We start from the raw sequence: 11,157 nt of genomic DNA, 5'->3' as shown, positions 1-11,157 counted from the left end.
ACTAATTAGGCGAAATCAGCTTAATAAATTTTAGTCAAATTAACTCAAAACTCAAAAATTCTTAACATAAGAAAATTATGTCAAGCTCACAAGGGAAGTGTTTTTGTGTCATTTTGACAATGCGAGGCATTGGTGTAGACTCTACATTAAAATTTTGTGTCATGGATGGATAAGGGCTTACAGTGTGCTTATACATAGCCTTTTTTCAACCGTGTTGGGCAGAATTGTCTAAAACAATGCTTCCTAATTTACAAGATATTCATGTTTTATTTACTGTAAAACTTAAAAGCCTTGTCCTAATAAAACACCCAGTCCCTTTTACTAGCCCGGCATGGCTACACATTTTGACAAATAAAGGCCTGTCTCAATTAGATGCCTGGACTGGTTGCCTGCTGGCTACCTCAAATCATGTGTCCATTCCTTGATTACTCTAGAAGTTATTCATATTTCTTTAGTCCGTAAGGGTCCTCAGATCAAAAGAACTAAAAGGGGTTTAAATAAAAATTAATCCAAGTTGTGAGTATTGTTTTAACAGAATAAAGTGGTGTTGTGTCAGTATGCCGAGTGCTGTAATCCTCGAGTGTCGTAACTCTCTCGCTCTGATGTGCTGTCAGAGCGAGATCAAATAAATGATTCATAACTGACATATTATCTGAAGCCTAAGTTTTATACAACTACTATTCATAGCCTACTGATTTAAATAAACAATTTGATCATATTTCCCAATCTCTGCTGAGCAACAGTTTTATGTGAAAGAAAATAAAGGCCTGTCCAAAACTGAGTTGATTTCAGGGCTGTTATTTGAAGTTTTAAGGTTTTTGGTTTTTTTAAAGGAGTTTTATGCAACATTCAGAGCTTTGATTCAGAGTCTGGGATGGAATTGTCTAAACACGGCTCTCGACATGGAGGTGGCTGATCCAGCAGCTAACAATGGTTCTGATAGCATGAACAATGTTAACAACGTTGACAGTGCTGACAGAGCAAATGATGTTAACTTTGGAGGGAATTGGAGGGTGGGTGTTGTGCTTATGCAACGACAACTGTTCCACTAATGTGAGTTGGGATGGCGTTATCAGCGGAAACTGCTGTATGAGCGAAGTGCAGTGGTGACAATTAGCTAGCTAGTGGAATACATGCAGTCTGACTGGCTCCCAGAACAAAGAACGGAGAAGCTCCGATAATAACACACACAGACGGAGCATAACTTCATTCTCTGCTCAGGACACCATTACTCCACTATAGCTTTACATAGCAAATAGTTGTTTGCTGCTATATTAATGCTCTGGGTGTTGTATACAGCTCTTTTAACTTTTGCTAGACACTAGTAACTACAGAGGCCAAATAAATGGTTTAAAAAGAACAATAATTTTCCCTGAAATAGTGGTGTAAAACTAGAATGCAATAGATTTACTCAAGTAAAGAACTTTGAGTTGTTCTTAAACACAGACACTACTAAGTTTACTTTTTAACCAGCACAAAGGCTAACACATAAGACACACATTAGAAGAACTGTGGAATTAGTTTTCAGTTAATTTTGGGTTAATATTCAGAAGAAATTATAAGTTTAACGTTCAGTAAAATGTCATACACATCATATATTTTCATGGCTCTTTCATGTTTCTCCTTCTGGCACAGTATAAGCAAAGTTAGAGTCCAGTTACATCAACTCAAACAACACACTCTGAGAAGTTTCATTTTTATTTGACTGAAGTTAAATGAACCACAAAGAGTTGCAGAGAGTGGTGGAATCTTTAACAAAAGTGATATTTCCCGTTGTTCATTAAAAACAGGACTAATCTTTACTGAGTCAGTTTGAGAGGTGGGATCACAGGAGGGAAGAAACACACGGGAGGAAAAAAAAAGGCAGAGAAAAGGGACAAAGGGAAGACAGGAAATAGAGAATACTAAAAGGATGTGAAGTCTCTGCTTCAACTCTGTCAACTTTTTCTACCTTAGCAGCAGCTCAGATTTACAGACTATTTATATTGCACCGGGTAAGTGCTCTGAATGGAAAAAAAAAGAATCACATTCAAGTTAATGACAAAAGACATACAACAGGCGACGTGACCTCAGAGTGATCTATAAAGTGCCCTTTAGGTTCAATGGTGTTAGAAAAAGGAGAGAGAAACAAAAAACATAAAAAAGAAAAAAACATTTTTCTTTGTAAGAAACGTGCTGCTTTATATTCAGTGGCAATCACAGCTTTTCTCTCAAACACCCGCGCACGCACACAGCTTCATTTTAGTGTTGTTGATCAGTAATACTTCTGTTAAAGTCATACGTATATTTATATATCATGAAAGAACTTAAAATGTTTTTTTTTCCAAGAACAATTTACAGCATTATGAACAGCAACAGGCATGAGAATATTAATATAATCATGACACAAACATCTCAGAGAAACTATCCCCAAGTTTTAGTTTTCCCTTCTCGACCTCGAGACCGGTTACACGTCCAAATTACTACGATGTAGTCAAAGCAAACACAAGATACAGTTTCATGCTGCTTCCATAGCACTACAATAAAAACCATTTTTATTCAACACATTTGCTATCACCATAACAAATGATATGGATTAATTATTTCCCAGACTAGCCAGATTAACACTTCACACATCATGTCATATAGAATTGTCAAAATAGTAAACAACATTGTTTATCAGTACAAATACGTTGAGAGTATTTTCCTGCAAGAATTATACCAATGATTTAAAAACAAAACAAAAAAACAAATCTGTTCCATGGTGACAAAAACTATATAAAAAAAAAATCATCTGTGGGGATTATTTTGTATCCCCCATTCTTGAATCCTTACCAGTGGCTAAAAAAAGGAAAACATTATTCTACAAAAAGGCTGCAGCGGCGATTTCTGATCACACAACATATAGAGAAGGCTCTACGGAGGGGTGTGGCCGATTTCCTGAAATGTGATTGGCTAGCATTCCTAAGGTAATCTGGTGTTGGTCTAAGGATTTGAGAGAGTTGTGATCATAGTGCCATTGCAGTTTCTTAGAGAAATAGTGCATGTAGGAGCCAGATTAAGGCCATGCTAAGTCCCCTCCACTGAAGGGTGCTTGAATACTGTGCTATAGTGTAAATAAAGGAGCTATTGAAATGCATTAGTGTTTTCCAGCACTGTAGATTTTTCACAGGACGAGGGTAGAGGGGAAAGAAACGGCAGATCAGGGGCCAGCTCATTCATTGCTCATGCCTGTGGTTAATAGATTTCAGCATTCAACAGTGCGACTCTCCCGTTCTTCCCCCAGCACCTTTAAGGAGTGACCTACCCACTCTGAAAAGATTTAAAGACGTAGGCATATTGGCTCGACAAATCGCTGTACAGTCTCAAACCACCTGTGCTGTGGAGATGGCTCACAGTCAGGCATTACAGTACAACATGCTCGCACAGAACTGCTACAGCAGCTGGTTTGACATCCCTGTGGCTTTTTATTTTATTTATTTTTTGTATTTGTTGGTTGGTTGGATTCAGTCGGAGGGTGCCGTTTTAGTCAACCCCCTCGAAGCCCTGCGCGTTCTCCACAGCCATGAGGAGTTTCTCTCTCAGGTCTTCAAATGAGTCGTAAGTGGGCAGATCCAGTCGGTTGAAACTGGGGAGAAAAACAATTGATGTGATTGACAAAATCACAAAAAGTCAACACAGAAATGCAAAAATAAAACTTCAAAGCACTTTGAAGACTCCTCTGCTAGCATGGCTCCACGGATGGTAATGTCGGTCTGCTGGACGATCAGTCCACTTTGGTCCAGACTGAAGTATGTCAACAACTACTGAATGGAGTGCCATGACATTTGGTCCAGACATTCATGATTTTCAGACAATGTATCTAACAGATTTTGGCTATCACATCTTTTCCAGTAGCACACCATGGGGTTCAAATTGTACACTGTGTCAACATCTATTGGATGGATTGCCATAAATTTGGTACAGACATTCTTGTTCCCCTCAGGATGAAGTGTAACAACTCACTAATGGTGATGCCCTTACTCTTTCTGTAGAGCCTTCAACATGTCAAAGTTTTATTTATCCAAATTTTTGCTTATGACTAAATAATAATGACTGCTGGAAAGTTGAATGGTGTGTCTCCACTTCTTCCTACTGTATAAATAATAAGCCAAAAAATCCCAGATATGGTCGCTGCCATCTTGCCCTGGTGACAACATTTGGAGCCAGAGTCTGAATCAAGTTCCCGCCCACAATGACAGAAACCATCTTTGGGAAAAATGTATTTAATGTGTATTTCGATTTTTTGTTTGTTTGGCCAATATCCCATTTGTGATCATGGAGGGGGCGAGGTTCATTAACTGTATCGCAGCCAGCCACCAGGGGTGATCAAGATGTTTTGGCTTCCCTTGTGAGGAGCTGTTATGTCATCTTTATTAATCAGTCTACCCTAAATACCTGTGAAACTAATGACAATCCCATCAGCCTCCGCTGCAGTTTAGTCCCAATTAGCAAACACCAGCATGCTAACATACAAATTAAGATGAAGAACATGGTTAACATTACACCTGCTAAACATCAGCTTATTAACATTATTACTGTAAGCATGTTAGCATGCTGATATCAGCATTTCACTCAATGCATCGCTGTAACTAAGTACAGCTTCAAAGCCGTTAGCATGGCTGTAGACCCTTAGAGTTGTGTTTCTCTGAATGCAAGTGTGTGTGTGTGTGTGTGTGTCTGTGTCTGTGTGTCTGTGTGTCTGTGTGTAGTAGTAGTGACATACCATGTGTGAGCTCTTGGCAACTTATCTGGTGTTCCCCACTGCTCAATTGTGAACAGCTGAGGTCCATTAGAACCTGGCACATGACAAAATACAATTATTATTATAACACAGCTGTGATACAGAAACACTCTTAATACACCACAAATCTAACCACTAAACAGATTCACTCATGTTTACAGAAAGAAGAGGAAGGAGAGCATTTACTTCGTTTTACGCATATAATTTAAAATATATTTTATTTTCAGTGACTTTATCTTTTAAAGCCTCATGCAGAATTCTACAGTATACTGATGCTGTATAGACAAGAAAGCTCAAACTACACTTCGATTAAGGAGTAAATATTGTGTATGGATCGTGTATATTGAACATTATAGCAGTCAAAGTCCTTCCTCATCTGTTTTACACATTTATCTACCTGTGTGTGTACAGTGATAGTAATTCAATTCTTGGAACTGCAGCTGTTGACTCATCTTTTCTCAGAAAACTATTTTTGTGTCACTGGCTGTTACATAAAGCTCAGGTCCTGCAGGTTAAACATAAAGTGTATGATTCTGAAGAACTGGTGCTGTTACACAAGCAGGAAATAAAGGAAAGCTAAGATTATCCGGCAAGGTAACGTACCATAAAGCTCGGCAAAGCCATTCATGGGCACTCGAGACGTTCCAGTAACAAACTGGAGGAGACGGATCCTCTTTTCAGCATCCATCAACAGGACGACCTGACGACAGAGGAAAGATAAAATCTCTAGCTGACAGAATTCATTTATCAAACAACAATCACAACCTCAGTTATTTATATGATACTTTCTGATTTCTACAACTACAACAGAAAAGGATGATGAAATCACTCAAAGCAGAAAAGATTTTGTTGACAGTTTTGCAATCTGGTTTGTGTGTGTGGAAGAAACCTTTTAATCATAAGGGGGGAAAAAAAGCAGCACAAATTCAAACAGAAGCTGTTTGAGCCAGTTCACTTAATCAGATGACATGACATTGTTGTCTCTGTGCGTGGTATACACACACACAGACACACACACACAAATTATGGCTTGTGTGTGTTGTTTGCTGTGTGACTATGTGTGCATGTTAAAGCTCCGAGTCAAGACAGATGATAACCAGGGCAGCTACTACTTTACGCTCTTTCATCAGAGCAAACAAGCCTGTTCTTCCAAACAGACTTTGATCTTCAAAAGCGAGGCCAGTAAACCTGTCGCAGGCCAGACAGAGGAAGGATGACTGGAACCAATTTTGATTAAGAAATACCCAATGTCTATGGCATCATGTGGCTGACGGTGTACACCGGGCCTATTCAACTGGCAGCAAGCAGGCCAACTCCTGCCAATCAGTACTGTTTACAAAATACGTAAAATTCAAAACCACAAGACGCAAAAAAAAACCATGCAAATAACAGACATTTTGCCACAATACCAGCGAGGACTCTTGTGCAGCTGGCCTAACTGCCTCTAAACCCCAAAACCCACCACAGAGTTTGAAAATCACGTTTTCTTTGAAAAACAACTACAAAATTACACCATATATCATAGTCAAACCATGTAACACAGAAATTATTGTTGGATTTTCACATTTCTGACTGTCTTTAAATGCATCATGTGTGATAAACAGATTCCATCAGGAAACTTAACCAAATCTAGTCTTAACATAGTGACATTTCATCGAAATAAATTTATTCAAGATGGCTCATTTAAAATTTCGATGAAGACATGCTATTTGAACTAACCAGATCTTGTAAAGTAACATAAAATTCTGCGCTCCTCAGCGCAAATGGGAATGACTTGGCTGAGACCAGCAGTCACATGACAACAATTTAGAGAAACATCGACTGAACTGGAGACTGTTTAGAGAGAGGAGAAACAGGAGAGGTTCTGAGAGGACGGTGTAAAAACGTAAATGTTAAATACAAAGCAGACGTGTTAAAGTTTTGAAAATGTGTTGGTATGTTGTGTCAAATGTACATACATAATGAGATAATAGTTCAGGGAAATATCCGGCCCCTAGGCCCCTTGCTTTCTGAAAATGTGGCCCTCTAAACAATAGAATTAAATAGCCCTGATTTACACAGTACATGTCTGTGTATGGATGTATCACAGACGTACCTTCCAGAACCACTGTATTACAGGATGGTTGGGACAGTAGCCGTTCTTGTAAACAGTGTGTTGTCTCCAGTCGTTAACGTCGACGTCACCCAGACCACACATGAGCAGCTACACAGAGATGAAGGGCGAGGGAGAAAGAGAGCGTTTACAACCACTTTCTGATAAGTTAAAATGATTAAATAAAGAATTTAGCTTTATTTTACAGCACAAAGTAAGTGATATAAACATAAGTATAAGACAACAAACAGCATAGACTGTGCAGGAGAGGTAACAACCCTAAGGGGCTCATAGTGAAACCTCCCCTCTAGGATTTACAATCCATCCTAATTCTATGGATATTTGTCAAACAAACAAAAATAAAAACAAGTTAGTAAGAATTCATACTGTACCTCCAGTTCATTTTCATCAAAGATCTTGATCAGATCGATGAGAATAAGCTCAGTGAAGCCCTGGAAATTAAACAAAAAGGGAATTAAAACATAAACCTAAAGAAAGATCAACTCACTTACTCTAATGACAAACCCTCCCACTAAATAACTGAGATGTTAATAATTAAAATAATATTAATTTTCACAGCAAAAAACATTTAAGGAAGAGGTTTAAGTTTAGCCACAGAGGGCCTCAGTGACGCCAACCCAAAGTCTGTGGTCACATTGCCCTCAAGTGGCGACTGTATTATTGCACATAAATACCTCCAGAAAGGCGTTCATCTGCTTCTGGACCCGATTGACAAACCTCCACTGGATGACCAGGCTGTAAGAGGGAAGATTAGTGACACTTAGGTTCGTGTTTGATAATATCGCTTCGTGGTTATCATTGCTAAAAGCCTGTATCTATTCATCAGAAGCCACCGGATGAACAAAGAGGAAGATGATTTGTAATGTTCTTACTCAATGTATTCCTTCTTGTTCTCGTTGGTGACCACCATGTCTGAGCCGCTGGGCTTCAGGTCGACCTGGTACGTCTGAGAGAGAGAGAGAGAGAAAAAACAACAACAAGAAACGTAAAGGCTCAGACACCCCAGATACCAAACTATGTTACTGCATTTCTCGGTGGTGACTGATTTTGGGATTACACACCTGTCCAAAGTTGTCCTCATCAATACAGAACCTCAGGTCCAGCTCAGTGGGATCATTCTCCAGGATCCACTTCAGAGAGTTGTAGTATTCACTGTCCTGCAGGAATGCAACACAGCATATACAAGATTACACACAAAGAAAATTAAGTCAAACAATCAAATGCGGGCTGAGTGATATGAGATTTTTGATAAATAATCATCAGTAATGTGGATATAATGACTAAGTGGGTAAAGGCAAATAATAATACATCAGAAAATTGTATCACTTCACTGTAATGCAGCCTTTAAAACCAGGAAAAGACACAATATTACAATGTAAAAGAATCTAAGATGATAGCTTGTCTAATAGCTTGTCATCAAACCGTTGTTGATTGCTTGAGTACTGATTGTTAAAACAATTCAAATTAAGCTGCAAATTCAAAGCACATTTACTAAATACATATTTCATTCTATTTGACAAATTTTGTGGCCCAGAACTGCAGACTTCTTGAATCATTAATCAGTTCATTATTAAGTAGCTATGAGATCTTACCACTGACTCCATGTCTTTAAGGGAGATCTGTTTTCCCAGCATCATCTTGTAGAAGGGTCTGATGAAAAAACCTGCAAAAGCAGAAAACACCACAGCGCTGTCACAGTATGTGGGTGGAAAGCGAGCTTAAAACATCAATGAAAATGTTGCTCAAGTGTTCCGACGCCTAAAAATACACATAACATACACATTTATTTCAGTATATTCTAACATCAAAGACAGGATCCAACATCAAGCAGCTCACCATCCAGTAGTTTTCCATGAAACACGGCCATTCCTGCCACACGCCCGATGAACTTGAAATAGGAGAGGTGATCCTCGTTGCACAGGCCGGAGTTGGGATTGATTTGGAGAGTGTAGTTGTCCCTGCAGACACATAAGGAGAGCACAGAGGAAGAAAGTCATTTCCAGGTTATTTAGTTACGCTCGGAGCAGTCAGTATAGTGCTCAGTGGGTTTATTCCTCCGTGTCTCTTTTATCACGAAAACCTAAAGAGAGGTAAATAAACATCATCTCTGGACTGACATGTCAGCTTTATTTGCAGATGCAACAGGAAATTAAAAAAGAAACTACTAACTTTGCTCATGATTTAATAAAACATTCATAAATTCATTCAAATAATCTTGATTTAATAAAGTTCAACTGTCATTCACATCATGAGTTTTCATAAGTGCTCCACACATTTAGCAATTTAACTGCAGTGCTCCAGACATTTTCTTTTTTAATGATATACACAGTGCTTTATAGACTCAACTGCACTTGGACTCTGCTGCTCCTCCTGCAAAGTCTGGTGATCTGTTTAAAAATCCTCTATAATGTTGATCAACTACTACTTCCTGTTGAGAGCATGTTATATTTTTCACTCCTTACCATAACAACCAAGCCCCACAAGATGCTTTACAAAGATGCTGCCACTGATTTGAAGCATCTTAAGTCCTCATTTTGTGAAACATTGTTCAAATTTGACATCATAGCCTTTTTTTTTTTTTTTTTTTTGCTAAAACTGTGGTGTAACCTAAAAAGCAGGAGCAAACACACAAGTGGAGAAGAAGAAATTCAAGGTGGTTGCTAAGCATCGGCTCTTCATTAAATTGCAGCTGCACAACGATGTTAAAACTAAATAATTAAAAGTTGCGGTGATGAATAATCACAATGTGGTTTCATTTTAAAAGTTTAAAGTTTTAATCACACTCTAATTTTTTTTTTTAATCAAGCAAACTTTATAAAGTTAATTTTTAAATGTCCTTGCCTTTTCAGCAGCTCAATTTGTTTTATTTATGTTTTGTTACCTTTGCCCTACGTGACACAAATGAGGGAGAATCAACAGAGTGATCGTCTATTGATGACGGTGCCAAGAAAAGGAACAAAACTTACGTCACTTTAATTATCTTAGCGTTTGCTGTATGTGGGAAACGTTTGTTCCAGGATGGCTTTTTCAATGAGAGGAAAAGTTAATCAGAGTAAAAGGAAACTTTAACAAGTCTCAAAGGGAAACAATACGGCAGCTCTGCCCCTTACTCCACTCTTTGGAAAAAGCTAATTAAAAATATGAGTAGAGAAAGATTTTTCCATGGCTGGAAATGTGCAGCATGGTTATTTTACTACATCAGCTTTGCTTAAAACTATGATTTGTGTCATATCCTTTTGAATGCCTCTCTCTTCAGTTCACAGAAACAAGCAGACACTTACGTGGCAGAGTATTCGAACAGGCCGTAGTAAGGATTGAACATCTCCTTCGATAAGAGGAAGAACCACTCTCTGGCCACACCGCCGTAGTCCAATCCCTTCTCTGACTCAAACTCGATCCACAGCCGTGCCTTCAGAACATCAGGCCTTTTAAGGGACATGATTCGACGATACGACTCCTCGAAGATGTTATTCCTGTGTAACTTCATCTCAAACCGGTTGGGGATGTCAGCCTGGAATCGTATGGAGAGAACTCGCTTTATTGCAAATAAGAAAACATACTGGATTAAAGGAGCAGTGTGTAGGATTTTGTGGCATCTACTGGTGAAGATTGCATATTGCACGCAGCTGAAACGTCTCCCATGTGCCAAGTGCAAACGTCTGGTTGGGATCCCTCAGTGTTTATCGTGTTTATCTGAATTACCGGCAAGGGCCTCCTCCTCTTCAGAACAAATGGTGATTTAAACCGGTAAAAATACGGAATAAAGCAGTTTAACATTACATATCAGTGTTTTTCTGACACCACTTGTCGCAGAGGGGCTGCTAACGTCACTGGCCGACACAAAAACGAACGCCAGACTCCAAAGATGAGGACCTGCTCCCTATGTGGATATAAACGGCTCATTCTAATGTAACAAAAGCACAACAATTCTTATTTTCAGGTGATCATTCACTAAAGCAAACATACTTATTATATTAAACTCCATTTCTGCCCCCTGAATCCTTCACAGGTAAAATTAAATTAGGGGTAAGGTAAGGTGGAGGTATGTGACCTTGGTCCAAAGGCAATCAAATGACTCGGACGTATCAAAGATGATCACGAAGAGTAACTGCTGCTAAAGATGCTCCTACAAATCTCACAAAAAGTGTGAATAAAATGTTACATTTTATCGTGTCATTAGACTTGTGTAACATTATTTTCACTTTCTCATTATTTTTATGTAAATTATTGAACAAAGGTTGTAAAAGACAGATTGCAGAATTAATTTTGTAACCGCCAAAAC

General features: G+C 38.6%; 1 protein-coding gene across 1 annotated transcript; it reads right to left on the bottom strand.

Annotated features, from left to right (window-relative positions):
* Positions 1-1,680: 1,680 nt before the first annotated feature.
* Positions 1,681-10,410, bottom strand: LOC126386971 (E3 ubiquitin-protein ligase NEDD4-like; the record flags this gene model as incomplete). Its single annotated transcript, XM_050039548.1, has 11 exons — positions 1,681-3,607; positions 4,745-4,817; positions 5,366-5,462; positions 6,858-6,965; positions 7,247-7,306; positions 7,550-7,610; positions 7,748-7,821; positions 7,937-8,032; positions 8,468-8,538; positions 8,712-8,833; positions 10,157-10,410. Coding segments are annotated over 11 exons (1,119 nt in total), but the record flags the coding sequence as incomplete, so codon positions are not given.
* Between the last annotated feature and the right edge of the window lie 747 nt (positions 10,411-11,157).

This window comes from Epinephelus moara, unplaced genomic scaffold (assembly GCF_006386435.1).
Source record: "Epinephelus moara isolate mb unplaced genomic scaffold, YSFRI_EMoa_1.0 scaffold1278, whole genome shotgun sequence".
NCBI classification, from domain to species: domain Eukaryota; kingdom Metazoa; phylum Chordata; class Actinopteri; order Perciformes; family Serranidae; genus Epinephelus; species Epinephelus moara.
This window is presented reverse-complemented; position numbering and strand designations above follow the sequence as displayed.